We start from the raw sequence: 17,232 nt of genomic DNA on the forward strand, positions 1-17,232 counted from the left end.
TTACAAAAAAGTTTTTGCAGGATGCGCCGATTGTATACGCTCACAGCTATTCATCAAATTGTCGATTATTGATAAGTCTATCAAATTTGATCTTCAAGGCTGTGAATGAGGAGCTGCAGAACCATTTATAACCACGGCTTCAGTGCGAGATGTCTGGCAGCAAGAAACAGTGTGATAAACTAGCAGTGACTCACAGATGTCTGTGTTAATTATGTTTATGTTAATTATATCTAAATTTGACAAGGTAATGCAAGAAGAGGGTGTAGAGCATCAACTATTTTGGTAAAGTTAGAGTGTTCGGTTTAAATTAAATATTCCGTTATGAAGTCGACCTTTGGTGAAATGAGGTTATAGTTGTACAGGAAAAGACATTAGTGCCTCTTTCAATCAAAAATTAGCGACATCAAAGGAAATTCGAAATCTTTGATCCTACAAATTGGGCTGGCAGGTTTAGTGAAACTATTGAGAAAGGAAATGGCATGGAAACAGTTGACACTTGGCATTGTTTTATTAAGTGTCTTGTTTTGGAAAGGGTGTAGCCGTAGCCAGGGATATGTGTGCTACTAAAAGCACTTGCTAGGTATTAGGATTTTCCATTACCATAAAGCCTATTGCTAGTTTTTCATGTGGTGGAATGTATTGCTTATAGATTTTTGGCAGAAAGAATTAATAAAAAATAGGCTTCAACAAGCGGAGGAACTTAAAGCTGCTGTACTAATATCATTATTTACAACACAAAACAAAAAGAGCGATTGGCTGATTGAAAAGGCGCAAAGGATTGCACAATATAATAGTAAAAAATAATTAGACAATGAGTGCTACACATTGGTAGTTTCTCCCTGCTCAAGGGCAGCCAGTAAGTTTCTCTTGAGTCGTACAAAAAGTTTTCCTTTAGTCCAAGGATTCTGCAATTGTAGTACTTTATAATCGTCTCTCAACACTCGTTCTCTCGGACCTATAACGGCGACTAGACAGAAGTCCTGCATCGAACTTTCATTATATATCGGACTAGCGAAGTTCTTAGCAACAACAGCTTGGTTTAGTTGGCGCACAACTAGGTTTATGACCTCCCGTGCTGTAGTATGAATAGTCACATGCAGGATTACACTCGTGCCACGAGCGAGCCCACAGCTGTAAGCGGCGTATACTCGAAGTATTCCAGGTTCGAGAGTTTCTGTGGCTGCTGCTGGCTGGTGATGATAGTCCAGCTCTCCGTCATAATATTGCCCGTTGTTATTGTTTGTGTTACAAGTCTGGCTGCGGCTATATGTGCCCGATGGTTTCCCACAGCTGCTGCCACCACCCAGTGAAATCTTGTCACTGTGGTAGCCGTCATCAGAACTCCTGCCGAAGCAGTCTAGTGTAGTGTTGCTTGAGAGCTGCTCATAAATAGAGCCGTAAAGGCAGGTTACGGTCACGCCGTGAGCTGCTTTGTCACGAGCGTATGTTATAGCATCCATGAGCCATCTAGTCGACCTCCATATTTCTTCCAACTGTTGCTGTTGTAATCTAGAGGATTCTAACTGTTTTCTGCTTGTTTCAATTTCTTCATTGGAAAATGCCTAAAACATATTTTACTGTGTTACAACCCGTTATAATCTCATTCATAAACATACATATTGGTCAGCTGATCAGTTTTGTTCCATATACAGTCAACCTTGACATACAACTGTTTCAACATATGTAAAATTTGAGCAAATATTTGTTTTGACATATGATGTAATTTACAGCATACGACCTCTGAAATTTCTCGAAACGATACAATTTTGTTGGCCAAATAAAAAAAGCTGGTAAAACATTCAATTAATAAACTTTATTTTAAATTTAGTCTCGAATAAATAAAAACATATTAAATCATAAAAAATAATTATAAACAAATGTAAAAATTTTGGAAACTTCTTTTTCTAAAACCTAGCATGTCAACTTTCAAAGAATTCTGTGTAGCCTTTGAGAAGTCTATACATATACATCAGTCAACACACAACAGTTGTGGCCTACAGAGCAATTACTGAAATAGATTAGCTTGTATGTCAGTGTCTGGTTGCAGATGCATGAATTAATTAATAGGTCTGCCTTTTGAGCAGCTAAGGAGTACTTTAAGCATATATACAGTATGCCTTGGTGAATCCAAACTGTTGAGAGCTCAAGAAGGTTTGGAAAAATACATTAGATTAATGGGTTGGTGAAACCTACATATAAAATAAGATTGACGAGGTTCAGGAAGAAGACCAGGGAGAGCAAGGGAGAGCAAAGTCTTACCTCTCTCTGGGAGAGCTGGGCGAGGGCCAATTGTGTGTCAATGGTAGTGGCAGCCTTTGAGTAGTCAGTTATGAAAGCTGGTTGATACGTGTGCAAGTGAAGCATTTCAAATGCCTTGACAGGTATCTCCATGTACTCCGAGCTAGACTCAAGACCATCTCCTGTCTCTACAATAACCATGATATAAAGTTATGAAAGCAGTCCAGCAAAGTCATTTGTACAGTTGTTGGTAGTAAAACAAACCAAATACCAATCTTAGTCATAAGGCAACCACTAGCAGGCATTTGATTTTATCGCTATTGTCTATGGACATCTAGCTGATGACAAGAATAATAGAATATCTATTTGGGCCAATTGTGACAGTTCTATGCACTCATACGTGGTTTACTTCTGAGCCACCAAAGACTTACTGTGGTTAAACCTACGGTGAAAGGAATGAGATGAAACAGATATCCAGCTAATATAACAAACCTGAATTAGCCTGTGACTTGAAACCACTACAAACGAGATCTCGAGGAGGAAGGAGTAATATAAAAGAAACATCCTTCGAAAAGTCAAGAACTTCCACATCATAAAATCGGTGCTCTCCTAGTAGGTCTGATGAGAGATCTAGAAACCACACAATTAAGAAACCATTAATTCTACTACTGGAGACCAACAAAAATGAAATAAACAGCCTTGAGTAACAGTTAAAGGTCATTTCAAGAGATGAAATCATATATATTATTATTACTATTATCATGTTACTAGAACAGCAAGCAGCATCATACCGAGTTTGTTGGCCAACTTCTTAGCTGCTTTCATCAGTTGCTTTTTAAAAGATATTATCTCTGCTGAGTCAGCTTGAGGTTTAGTATTTGCTTTGTTTGATAGACCGAGATCCAAAAGTGATCTCCATTCCGATCTAGAAACATTGGAACAGTCTCGTATTCGCATAAACGGCAGAACACTAGGATGGTTCTCAGGAGCGAGTACTTTTATGCTCTCAGCATTGGCGATCTTAATATGGAGGTAGCCGAGGTAAAGACCTTTCTGTACTCGGTTTAGAGAGACTTGGTGGAAGAATATCATCTCCTGTAAGAGAGGAAAGGAAATCATTAATATTTATTTTTGTGGCCTATTTATCATACATATTTCTATATTTGGTTACTAACATTCCTCTTCTTTTTGCTCTGGTGCAACCACATGTAAACTCTTAGCACCATCAGTGGGCGTCATAACATCAATTGGCTAGCAGAAACTTTGCACGTGGAATTTGCAGCATCTTGTAGACACAGGCATTATTCAAGGATTATACCTTCTCCCACGTATGAAAGTAGAGTAACTGGCGACGCTTGCCATCCCATTAATCTCGGAGCTGATTGGCACTCAAATCCACAAGATATTGTGTCACTGCTGTGGTTAGCCTACTGACATCACCGCTGGGAACTTTTTTTACTTACATTTAGAAGAGGTAGAAGTGGGTCAGCTGGCTGGCAGTTTTTCATCAGTTTACTCTGGGACTGCCACTTTAGTGAGCTAGCTATGCTGCCGATCTGCTTCTGGTCTGTCAGCTGGTTTACAATTGCTAGAACTATGCTGCCATTTCCATCGTTTATTGGCTTGTAGAACAATTTTCCAAGTTCCTGCATCCCCATCATCTCCTGCATAGAAACCATTTCAGATTTACGGTGATAATGTATAAGACTAAACAAACAGGAAGCAGGCTGGTTGAATGGCTTGGATTGAGGATAAGCGCTTTGATGTGGTTTCGGAATGCTAATGATCCCGAAATATATCTCTAACAATTTATCATTAATCCAGATTTTACTGCTAAAGGATACATTATCTGATGTAAGAATGAGGAATGGTGACAGAAGGGAAGACAGCGCTCACCTGTAGTTGTAGAACTGCTGCCAGCAACTGATGCTTTAAGTGAGCACTGCTCAACTCAGACAGCTTCTCAAGTTCCTGTTTCAGCTGTCTCACCGTGTCCCACGACGCTGCCACCACCTTCATGAGCCAGTCAAACTCGAGTTGAAGAGAGGTGCCACTGTAGCTTTCATCTACCTCCACTATTGGTAAGTTATCTTCTGTTGTTGTTAAAATTTTATCATCGTCACAATAGCATACCGCGGCGAGATAAACCCCTCTACAAGCAGATGCAAAGCAGAGATGTTGTGAGACATCGGATGAACGCTAATATTAGCAAGAGGGTGTATGTAACTTATTTACACGCAAATCATATGCTAATTTTAATGAGTATTCTGGTAGATCAAAAAGCAAGAGTGAGTGATATTGACTGGCTGGTTTAAAACTAGCTCTTTGTCGTAGAACAAAAGGAAAAGCATATTTTTAATTCTTCAAAGGGAAAATTAAGAGTTAAGACACTCCCATGCACAAGTCTCTAGAGCAGAACTGTTGTTTTATAACTTGCACTGATTAAGGCAACTGCTTTAGTTAATTCTCACCGTTTCAAGCTCTTTTGAAACTTGAAGGACGATGAGAAAAGACCTCGAAGACCCCGAATGAGTGGGGGTGCCGAGCCTTTGCGGTTATATGTCGGTGAGTCAGGATTCAGGTGCGAGTTGGTATTAGCCGCCCTTATCACGCTGCCATCAGATCTTCTGCTATTACCAAAGTTCTCTAACACATCATGCACTCTGTGAAGCTTGTAGTTGCTCGTTCTTGACTCAAAGTTCTCCACGTCTCGCCAGCCTGTCGAATTAGATATCAACCATTAAACGCTGGCCTTTCAAAGCTCTCTGGTTATGGAAGGAAGTAAATATTGAAACAGGGGCTGTATTAGTATTGTGTTATCTGTAAAACTAACCAATCTCACGCTATATCACATTGATCTACAGCCATGGTCAAAAATGATCAATATCTGCTAGGACATATACAAAGAGATTCAAACTATGTCTATGAGTTCGTTTAGCACACAAGTTTTTGGAGACGGTGTAGAAGTTTTAGACAAGCAGACAGCCAACGCGAGTCACTCCTGTCATGCTACGGCCACGAGATGTTGACAAGGATTGGAGTCAGCCTGCTCGGTGATCAAACGTTCACACACAATCAGGTCTTTGATTAGGCCAATACAAAAGCTCGCGTTAGTTGCTATTAGATTGAAAGGAGTTTTTTGATACGTATCAGTATTTCAGTTACAAAACATGTTTACAGGATCTGAATTCAAAATAGTTTCCTATCAAAGCGTTAAATTAAATCTTTTATAAAACTCAATCAGTATAAAAATCATTCACCCCCACAAGTCGAAGAAATCAGTCAGTAAAACAGGTTAAACAAAAGTGTATATTTGAAAGACAATGTTTCAACTTCATGTAAATAGATCCACTTGGTGGCGATTTGCCAAACCGACAACTCACTGGATGGAATAGCGTAGAGGGGGTCTGAGAGGGAGCTGCGGCCAAAGCCCTTGATATTCCAGGCAGTCACCTTCACATAGTAAGGAACTCCACTATCCAGGCCAGTTATTGCATGCTCTAAGCTATGGATCTCATTGATGATGACTTCTCCAGCCAGTGGTCTGAAGTTCTGAGATTTGCTCCACTCGACTGCAGATAGTAAATAGAAGAGGTTTACATGCATGATTCATGGCTATCAGTTACCATGCCAGTCGTAAGCTTGGCACTCTTAACTTGTGCCTGTTTTCAGATCATTTATGAATAAATGAATACTTCTGGCACCAGTTATAACTACCGACCACAGTCTAAAAAAAATTACAATAATAAATTAATTACGAATAATTATTTACGCAGGTAGAGTTCCGTGCCAGTCAACTTTGTAAAAGCTCTCTCTCCATAGTCAAGAGAGTTTCCGCATTTATTTTTAAAGCGCGTTTATTTTTAAAGTTCCAGCCGCCGCAGTTCAACTTCTTACAATAATTAATCAGTAACTGCAGCTATAACTAGCGGCAGCGCTAAAGCAAAAGGTAGTGGCACTGGCAGCTTACCTTTGTAGCGAGTGACTATGGCACCGTTTGATCCATCCGGGGCATCGAACCTGACATGCAGAGAAGAGTCACTAGTCACACTGAGTCGAACGTTCTGGGGTTGGCTCGCCAGACCTACAGAAGATGGCTGAGAAATTAAGTGGAAGGCAAATCATCAGAGCCCTGGTTATTATAATCAAGGTTTTTATGGGCTGCAAGCCATCCTATCTGTAATATAATCTCCACCACCCTTGTTAGTATTATATCAAGCACTTGTCTGATTTTGTCAAATGAATTCGTTCAAATCTACTCTTTGAAGTTATCTAATTAATTCTGTTACCCTCAGTGTTGAGATGCGGCCATGTGACACTCAACATATACTCGCCGCGTGATATATGGTACCTGCTAGGTACTACCCTAATTATCGCTAAGCTATGATGATCTGTGGCGCTTACGGATTATGTAAGCGAGAGATATTTAAACACACCTCTGCCACTTTTTAGAAAGAATTACTAGTCTAATAATGATGGAACCAACTTACCAGCTTGTTCATAGCCGGTTTTCATTCTACGAAACAATCGGTGTTTGAATTCCCACTGGTTGAGCTTTTTCTCACTGTCCTACAACGATATCGAGATGATCAGCTGCATGAAAGTGATAGAAATTGTTAATCTGATATGAAACAATAGTGCTATATGATACTCAGCGTTATCATACAGCACCGAGTGTGAACACAGCCTTCTCATTGGTGCTGACTGAATAAATAGGTGAAGACAAACTAATTGCTGCTTTCCACAAGAACAATTCATTGCACAGTTGACAGACGCTAGCAGGTTAGGCTTTGTAGATTAGCTAAGGACTCACTCGACACGCAACCCTTTGTGCTCGCCTATCTCATCACATATTTGATGATTATCTAGCATGCCAAGGAATCGCACACTCCCATCAACATTCCAATTCACTCCTTTCAATTAGGAATGATGATTATGCAGGTAAAATAATACATGGAGCTTCGTTAAAGAAACTTTGCCTGGCAAGCACTAGCTGTTTGGTCAAAGCAGCTCTGATTTGTCCATAGTCCTCTACACAATAGTTCATACATTAATATTTGACGTATCTCCTATACTGTTAAAAAATATCTCGTAATTTCACCATTTATGTGTCGACACCATCTGTTTATAGTTTATGCTAGTTTATCTCTCATAGCATTACTCTATCTTAACAAATTTTGGTTCACTGTGTTAGATGGAAGGATGCTGGTCTACCCTTTATAACATCACCAGAAGGTTATCTTCAATGCAATTCAATCAAAATGGTGAGACTAACTAAAACATTAGGCAGCGTATATTAATGCTTCTGCTATAAACTTTTGACTTATGAAGAAATAAACATATGCATAACCTTCATCCCAACAAGCGAAACTGGCAAAAATATTAACATACCCTGTACTCCTTATAAAGGTTGAAGATTTTAGTAGATTTCGACATTTTAGTTGTTGTTTTGGTATTTGAACGTCAACACTACGTATCCATTTGTGAACCTAGCCGTCCTGCGTACTGGTGAATATATCCAGCTGTAATAGCTCACCACCAGCTCGGCCTAGCATATTAATGGAAAGCCATTGGCCAATGAAATCACAGCAGCCTTGCCTTCCAGTCAAGATTATAATCACTCAAGTGTACGCGTTTCAAGAATGAATAATTATCGACGAACAAAAAGAAAAGACACAAACTTTTGCGCTTTTGTTGCAACATTTGTAATTAAAACAAAACATTAAGTTTCAATAAATTCTTTGTCATAATTGCTAAATTGTGTTTGTCTGGTCAGATGTTGAACGGACCCCTTATTGAGCGGCGCATTGAGATTGAATCGCAGATTGCATTGCATAGCAAAGATGTGAGACTTTCAAATTGTCCGATTGAGTACACAGTCAGCAAGTGCAATAGGAAACGCAAGATGGATGCAACTAGTGCTATAAGGCATACTCTCTGCTGGGAATGACTGGGAATTAAGTAAAACTAACCATTCATAAGATGGTTACATCAAGGACATTTAGAAGAGCTTCAGGATTGGCGCTTGGCTTAATAGCAAAACCTTAATAGCAAAACCGCAAAAACATTTAATAGCCGTTTGATTCTGAAAATATACATGCCTCAGGTCTTTTAATAATTCAAACCCAGAGTTTTATTAGTTTATAGAAACCAACTGTTCTTTTCCTTTGAGCAGTAGTTGTGAGATAACGGCTGGTGCACACTACATCGACGTATGGCAGTGGTAATCACACAATGCTTCGGTGATCGTCCCTAATAACGATGTTCACACATCACAAAACCATCCCCGTTTACATCAGTGAATAGTTCGTGGAATAGCCTTCTCATTATACAATGTAGTTGCAGAAACGATAAAATACTCGCAGCGACTGTCATGAAAGGAAATATAGATCAAGCAATCCACGTTGGCCAATCATCACCGCCGAAGCGGTGCACATTACGCAGGCTGTCGTGGATGATCGTCAAACTATCGGAAAAGTTTGACGGCTTCAAACTTTCTCGACATATCTGCATTGTCTCGACGATGCCATCGGTTATGGTGCACAAAGTCGACCAATAATCGCCAAAAGGACCACGCCAACAAGGCGATTAGTGTGAGCCAGTCAGAATCTTCTATCATTATCCACTTTATCTGGAGTCGTGACACCAATACAGTTTACTGTTCTGTTGTCATAACAGGCAATGCTAATTCTTGATATTGAGCTCTAATGTTATTAAAATAGAACCAGACAGTAGACAATTGAGCATGTCAGTGTTCACAGCTGGCATATGATACACATTTGATGTAAATTCTCGACTACTCGTCATGTGATCAGTCTCGTCAATGTGAGCTTAATAGAAAGATGGGAGGTTGCATTCTTTGGTACTATAGATGTCAATGTGAGAGAGTCTCTGGGTGACTCATGAGCTGCTATGATGTCACCACCTAGAGATGAGGAGTCTACCATGGGTTACGCTAGCAGGTCATGTATGTAATTAATCTCTTTCAATCTTAACCATATATTGTTCTAAATCTTGGCAACCAAAATTGCAGATCACCTTCAACTTGTCAATGTCAATTTACATTTGTGCTTTGTTGGGATACCAGTAGATAGGCATCGCTATGGTGAACTTTGGTCAGCGACAGTACCAAAGGAGACCAGCGGAGAGGGAAAGACAACTTGATGGTTGGCTGTTCTACCAGCGATAGCATAAGACAAATTGTACAACTATTGAAAAAAACATAGTCCCTGCGGATTGAGTTTACGCAGAAAATTTTCATATTACCTTTACTTCTATATATATATATATATATATATATATATATATATATATATATATATATATATATATATATATATATATATATATATATAGAGAGAGAGAGAGAGAGAGAGAGAGATATTAATAGATGCGATGAACTGCTGTCAGGGTAAATGCCTGCTCTTGATGGCAATATAACAGCCACAATGAGCGTTTGTAGGCTCTGCTCTAGAACTCTGTCAGGGCTCTCTGCAGGTCATCCGAATTAAAGCTTGGTTCCAATGGTCAAATCATCAACATGTTTTCCTACAGACTTTCCACGAATGGGAGAGTTTTGGTTGTTTGCACTTTGGCTGCAGGTGCATTAACTCTGGCAAAACAACCTGGATTTAAACTGAGTTTTGGGATAGACCGAGTATGTCATGGCATGACCTGAATAAGTGAATGTGGAAACTTGGCGGCTTTTTACAGATCTCATTGCTTGAGTGTCTATCCCAACTAGCTATCGCTTATAAGTTCTGCTATCATCCCTCCTGTTAACATGGTTGCTAAGGTAAAGAAGAATTCAGCGGAAGAATTTATGGAATATTCTTGAAGAGTATAGAAGGAAAAGTCTTGAAGGCAAGGATAAAATAGGAAAAACTGTCTGATGTTTCTCTGAGAAACCATTTGATAACAGAATCCATTGTTTGCGGCTGCTATAGCCCTAGCTTACTTCTCTAGACAGCTAAGAGTATTGGGTGTCTCTTATTGTTTACTGCAAAGGTAAAAACTGAGAAAGTTTATTGGGTTAATTATAATCATTGTGAGTGTGAGCCGCAGCCTGCATTGTTTTTTGGATAAATTACACATCCTACACCTCTTGCAATATTATGTCAGCATGTCAAAAACCTTGAGGTGATTGGCTGACTAGAGGGCACGTGTACTCCACACAACATCTCATTTCTCTCTGTAATTTCACAGCAGCAGTACACATGTCTTAGTGTCATTGCCCAGATACTAGCAGTATGTCCAGATACTAGCAGCATGCCCAGATAATAGAAGCATGACAAGATGCTATGGGCTAAAGATCAGGAAGCATTTGCAACATCTGACAAGAGTGAGAGGTCTATGATGAAATGGCAACCCAGCTCGATTATGTACACTGATGGTATGATCACGATTTTATATGAATTTGAGAGTTTGTAATAATTTTTACTCTAGTAATGCATTAGGCAATGCAGTTTTATGTTAAAGTTAGCTTTGACAATTTTTTTTAAAAATAATTCTCACAATGGCATGGCTTTGTGAGTGATAACATTTAAAAATGAGAAAGACTGTTTCCTACAAGCGAAATTAGCCAATGAAATCCTAGAGACGCAGAAGTCTTTAAAACAAACCCCAACAGACCTGACTCTAAACTCAATGCAAATGTTTTAAAAATCAGTGCCACGGTTTCAAAGGAAGTGCAACGCAAGAAATTTGAAAACAGTAACAAGTACAGTAGAGCCTCCTATAACATAAATTCTAGATAACGTAACGAATTTATGTAAATTTTTTGCTTCGTACAACGTGAAAATTCCACATTATGTAAAATGCCAAGTCGGTGAACGTTCTCAAATTAAAATTGAATAACAATAATATCGTAATTAGCCTTAAAAACATCGCTTCTCTCTTGCCGCACTTGAGAAAGGAAGCGGCGGGTAGGGTTATCTCTACTATATATACTTGTACCTGGCAGTCTAGTTTGCCGTAAAAGATCGTCAGGCATGGTAATACAGCATAAAGAAAGGTCGCCGCGCAACTATTAAAAAACAATTACAGGTGATCGTTTGGTGTTAGAGCATCGATATACCAAGCTGAATGTCATGAGTTGTAGTTTCGCCGAAAGGTATATTTTATCCAAACCTCAAACCCTGGTGATGGATTAATGGATGGACAGATGCTGCACTTATGATAGCAAAATATATTTTGTTTTGCTTTATTTTAGACATAAAATGTTGTTATTATTTTCTTTGAAAGAGTAGAAATTTCCGTCTAAGAGAAAATGGTGAAAGAATCGATGGAAAGTGTGCAGTGCCCTTAACTCATTGTAGTTTTACCATAACCATAATAAACCGAGTAAAATAATGAAAGAAAAATTAGACAAAAATCATTTAAGTCAAACAGAGTTGCCGATACCAATAAATACGACTATATAGTCAGAGAGTAGGATAGCCCTACCTGCCATAAAAATAATTTCTATTCCTTTTTTCAACTTATGCAATATGATGCATGCAAAAGATTCTTCAATATTTATATTTTGCCTGTTTGCTCGTTGCACTCTGTAATGTCGTTGCTTATATACTTTCATGTTTAAATTACATACTCATCAATTGGCGGAGGTGTAATAAACAAGTTGATCACTGTTGCCATTGTGACAAGGAATTTCACAGACTGTGATTGGATTAATAGTAATTTACAGTCATGAGATTAAACATTTAGTCTAGTTTTTCCTTCTTTAGAGGACCAAAGGGGTGAGTTTGGGAAGACCTTGGAATTGATTAGGAAATTTACATGTACTTTACTCTTTCTATAACGTAAATTCCCTATAATGTAGATGTTCCCAGAACAGATTGTTTACGTTGTAGAAGTTAATACTGGTTGTACTGTAATAGCTTTATATATTGAGGCATACCTCAAGCTAAATTTGTATTTGCCTCCCTTGGCCTGCTGGCTGCATTCTGGTCCATTTATCTACTACAGGCTACCCATTTTCTCTTTCCTAGCATCTAGTGCAGATTAGTGTAAAACCTTTATTTGAACGCCACTATAAGGAAAGGGTTGAAAATACAGCGCCATGGCGCATAACTAGAGATTTTGCGCTTCCAGGTGTGAGTGTGAGCAGTTGCGAGCAAGTTTGATTCAACATACCAAGTGGTTTTTATACCAGGGGTTTGAGGTCTGCTATTGGTTGGAGACATACAATCTCATTCCGAAAGATTCAAAAGATATTTGAGTATCCGACCTTGAATTGTAGGTCTACCAGAGCAAACCTTTACATAGTAGCGAAGCATATTTCAGCCTATAAATGGCTGATGTATGCATAGCATTTCTGTTGAGCTTGCAAATCAATATCTAGAACATACCATGGATACAATTTCCGCGTGCCTCCTTTATTTGCATAGACTTACTGTGAAGCATTCTACTTATTCAAGTTGAACTACAAACTTCTGGTGTTTGTACATTTCAGGATGACACAAATCTCAGGCATTTCCTACCAGCCAGTATGATGAGTAGGTATTTGTGTGCGAGGCTTTTTAGTTTTTGTGAATAGTAAAAAGCATTTTTAGATTACCAAAACACAGTTCCTGCGTCGCAGTTTATAGCTGAATTTTCACCTCTTGACAATTTGTATCATATGCACTTTTATGCTATGTGATGTATATAATACTGTACGCTACATCGTAACCGGTTGAAACCAGATAATTCTAGTTGAGTGAGCACTAGTGGACAAACTGGGCAGCTCATTTTTGCCAAGCATTTGTAAGCTGGTTTGTAGCTAGAATTAAAAACACAAGAAACTTTAATAAAAGTTCAGTTACTTATTTCTATAATTCTCTAAAAACATTCTGCTCATGTTCATCTTGTTCTAACAAAACAGGTTGCTGAATTCAGAGACTAGACACTCGCTCACCTTGCCTGAAGAAGACCTCATCTGCACAACCTTTTCTTCGGCTCCAGAGATAAATTCTTGTAGTACGTTACACAAGTTGTTGTCTCTCTGTTCATCTACAAGATCACATAAACCTAAACATTCCTGCAACCCTAGCATGTAGGTACCACAATCTATTTCTGTATCTACAGATCCATAGAGTATACATGCACTTAGTGAACTTGTGCTCACAGGCTACGCACACAGTCTAATGATATGGATATTCCTCAAATGTGCTCTTGTTCATGGCTGTTACTAAAATTCATGAAATAAATAAAAAAAGCTGCAGTGCGAAATAATAAATGCATTTCCCTTCAGTGATAGCGCATCGATAAATAGGTCATGCTACAGTGTACAGACCTACATAGCAAACTACGAGCTTAAATCTGTTGATGTATCGTCAAACTTATCTGAGATTGCCTACCTAACAGGTCGATTATAAAAAATACCTTTCAAAGTTTAGTCTAGTCAGCCGAGATAAAATTGATAGTGATGATGTAAATCTTTCCTATAATAAGAGCTGTGTTTATTCTTCTGCTTGGAGCCACCTTTAGAGGTTAGGGAAAAGACTGCTTTCAACAGGATTTGAACCCGCAACTTTCAGTTTGGTAGACCAACGCTCTACCACTCACTCTTTTAGGCATTTATGAATAATTGTGCACATAGTTATTACGCCTGGCTATCATACGCAGTTCACTGGACTACCAGTGTATTAGTATTTATAATATCTCGCAGAGCTTGTCATGTTTGTGTTTCCAGTTGGTAAGGGTTGGTCAAAGTATCATGGTGAAGTTATTGCATGCACAAAGCTCTGCAATGGTGAACAGAGCTGGGTGGTAGATCCTTGACATAACAAAGTAGTAAACCATATCTATTCTTTGACACAGTGACTCAGTTTCGGTCGGTGGCAGTTGCCTCATAAAAACACTAGAAATAGCTGATAAAAACAACAATCGTGAGAAAGGTAACATTCTGACAGAGCTGACAGCTATTGTCAAATCTCTATAGACTGCAAATGACTCATATGTAATAGAACAGATACAATAGCTGGTTATATCATCGCAGAAGGTGAGTCAGATTTGAATCACGCTTTTCACACTGTGTCAGCGTCTCTTCTCTCACACTAACATTGTTAATGATTCTTTGTTGTGAGCAGCTATCACTCACAGGAAGTTAGAAGCAAATTGATCTACAGATGAAATGACAAGGCTGGATATACTTTACAATCTGCCAGATACACTTACCAAGAAACTTTGTTTGAGCACCTCTTTTGGTCAAGAGCTTTATCATCGGTACGTGGTTAGTCAGAACTGCTATGTCTAGCGCTGTCAGCCCCTCGTCTGTCACGCTGTAATACGATGATAAAGACAACTATTATAGCCCACAGCTATTGCCCTTCACACTACGCACTTTCCATAAATGTTTATTATAGCAGAGGCATCACGTCTGCCTAAAGAGACAAACTTGATGATAGAATTCAGTAGCATAAGTTTACCTGTTCACACAGGTGCTGTCCGACGATATCAGACTAGACACCTTCTCGATGTCAAAGTGTTCAACGGCATGAAGAAAAGCTGCAACATAATTTGATTCCGGTTAACAGGTTCTGAAAATCCTGACAACAGAACTGTGATCAGGCATTGCATGAGAAACACTGAGAAATAGATAAAGATAGGTAGGTCCTGTTTACACCAATAAGAGTAGCTTCCTTTTGCTACTAGATGATCAGCGAATATTGTTCTGAATAAATATTTCAGAAGTTGACAGTCTGCTGCCTTTCTTACAGGAAGGCAGCAGACATGACTGTAAACAATTCCATTACGCAACTCTTTCTGTAACTCATCGCGATGTGGACATGACACGCCACCATGAAGAAAACGGCTGTCCAATTGTATCCACAGCAAAACCGTAGTGTATACAAATGCGAGTAGGCAAGCGTAAAAGCATTAATCCCAACAGCAAACTGTGTATACATGGGCTGTTCATTTTGCATTGCGGCCATAAAACTGGGAAATGGTGCCATTTACCAGCAGAACTGTTACGTTTCATCCAATGCTAGCGGAAGTTAGTTATTTCGGTATTTCAGCAGTAAATATTTCGCTAAATATATTTTCCTGTTATAATTAATCACAAACAAATGCTGGAAAAATTGGACACCTGCACGCGCACACACACATAGGTTTTTTCCGCTGCACACTACTCGATTTTCAGCTGGAAATATTATTCATTGAGAGCGAACCTTATTTTCAAATTTCTAAATTTTTCACGTTTTAAAATTTTTCACATTAGTGCACAAGTACTTTATGACACTCGACAACTGGTGCTCATTTGAGATACGGTAATAGTTGCTATTTATTGTTAGGTACAATTCATGGGGGTACCAAACTAGAGCGGTGCATACGAATGTGGAGAACTCTATGGAGCATTCCATAACATGCATAATTATTATAATATCTACAAATGCGTAAACTCGCAAAGTAATTTTTACGGTTGACGTCACGACATGCCTGCTACATGGCGAATGCCATTGACTTGTTGGGTCATAAGAACATCTAATAATTGTGCAATCCTTCCCTCTGGGCTAGCCTCTAGACTCAACACTCTGATAGTCACGCATTCGTTCTATGGCCATGCGCTGTATTGACATTTATTAATATCATGCTACTTTATTTAATCTCACTTAAAAGCTATAAATCTGTGTCAGTGTAAAGAAACAAACCCAAACAATCAAAATCATACATTGGAAAACTTATTACTCATAAAGGAGTGTAAAGATCGGAGACCTATCAATGGTTCTACTAAAGGCTTTAATACATCTTCTTGTTGTTTTGGATATAGACTTGTTCTGTATAGTTTTACAGTACTGTAAAAGAGAGGTCATTCACTATCCTCAACCCTCAGATAATAATCCATAAAAACTCTAGCCAATATCAGAAATACTTTATTTTGTTAAATTTAAAGAGAAAAAAATGGTGAGGTTAATGGTTAAAAATACTTTTTTTCGCACCTTGTAAACTACAGTCAAATCTCGACATATGAAATTAATCTGTTCTGATATTTCTTTTCTGTGTTAAAACCTCATATGCTTAATTAAATATATTAATAAGAATGTATTGTATTTCATTTTGTTGTTCCACAGTTTAAATACTTCACAATTAATCGTTCAGTTAATTATATATAGCAATAAAACAAATGCAAAATATAAAAGTATTTAAAAACTAAATGTAAAAGAAACTAAATTATATGGAACAAACTAAATAAATAATAAAATAATTGTTTTCTTTGAAAACAAACTAGTTGCGTTACAAGAGACAAATGGTACATAAGCAAAAGCGTCGAGATATTGAGCTAGTCTAACTCAGACTACAAAAACTTCAAATTAACAGAACTTGTTCACTTTTTGTTATTATGTTAAAAATATTTTACATTTCATCTTTAATTAGTCTAACCAGTTTCTCTCTTTTCACTATTTTTAGACTTTAATTCTATGCTTCACTTTCCTTTTTTTATCACGACAACTACTAAACAGGCAATTTTAAAATTTTTTCAAAGAATTGATCGCAAAAATGTTTGCTGAAGCCTTTTTATTTTTTTGCTTCATTTTTAATAAAATCTGTTGTCTTCCTTTAATCACCACTACTACCACTTGCACTGTTTTCTTTTAGATTGATGATTTTGAAATAAAAACATAGATCGAAAATTACTTCGTATGTTGAGAGAAACAAACTCAAATTTTACATCGTTTATTGAAAAGTTTGCATATAGAGACCAAAGACTGTACTTCAAACTCATTCATAAAAAAGCCATGCGGAAGCTGCGATTGAATCCAAACCATCTATGATGGCAGGCTTAAGTTCAGTTCTGATTTTGCTGAAGTTATTTTACAACTCCAAAGTGACTTCTAGATACAAAATAAAAAACAGCTGCCACAAAGCAGTTTTGAGAAGTAGATTATTGATTAAACAAACCTGCGAACTCTAGTGAGTGTTGAAAGTTTGCCATTGGTTAATAATATGTTACTAGCTTCCGGCTACTTTGTATAACCGACAATTTGCTTTGCAAAACTTACGTCAACCGAC

At 38.1% G+C, this 17,232-nt stretch overlaps 1 protein-coding gene across 1 annotated transcript in view; it reads right to left on the bottom strand.

Annotated features, from left to right (window-relative positions):
• Window positions 1-619: 619 nt before the first annotated feature.
• LOC137393227 (ankyrin repeat and fibronectin type-III domain-containing protein 1-like) overlaps window positions 620-17,232 on the bottom strand; it is a 44,651-nt gene continuing 28,038 nt past the window's right edge. Inside the window, exons 10-22 of the mRNA XM_068079686.1 lie at window positions 14,649-14,727; window positions 14,398-14,501; window positions 13,136-13,230; window positions 6,729-6,807; window positions 6,209-6,322; window positions 5,622-5,810; window positions 4,710-4,956; window positions 4,135-4,390; window positions 3,702-3,902; window positions 3,030-3,333; window positions 2,731-2,868; window positions 2,260-2,426; window positions 620-1,562 (exon numbers count right to left, since the gene is read on the bottom strand). Coding sequence (XP_067935787.1) covers window positions 819-1,562; window positions 2,260-2,426; window positions 2,731-2,868; window positions 3,030-3,333; window positions 3,702-3,902; window positions 4,135-4,390; window positions 4,710-4,956; window positions 5,622-5,810; window positions 6,209-6,322; window positions 6,729-6,807; window positions 13,136-13,230; window positions 14,398-14,501; window positions 14,649-14,727 — 2,717 coding nt within the window. The 3' untranslated portion in view covers window positions 620-818. The remainder of the gene's footprint in view (window positions 1,563-2,259; window positions 2,427-2,730; window positions 2,869-3,029; window positions 3,334-3,701; window positions 3,903-4,134; window positions 4,391-4,709; window positions 4,957-5,621; window positions 5,811-6,208; window positions 6,323-6,728; window positions 6,808-13,135; window positions 13,231-14,397; window positions 14,502-14,648; window positions 14,728-17,232) is intronic.

This window comes from Watersipora subatra, chromosome 1 (assembly GCF_963576615.1).
Source record: "Watersipora subatra chromosome 1, tzWatSuba1.1, whole genome shotgun sequence".
Classification (NCBI taxonomy): Eukaryota; Metazoa; Bryozoa; class Gymnolaemata; order Cheilostomatida; family Watersiporidae; genus Watersipora; species Watersipora subatra.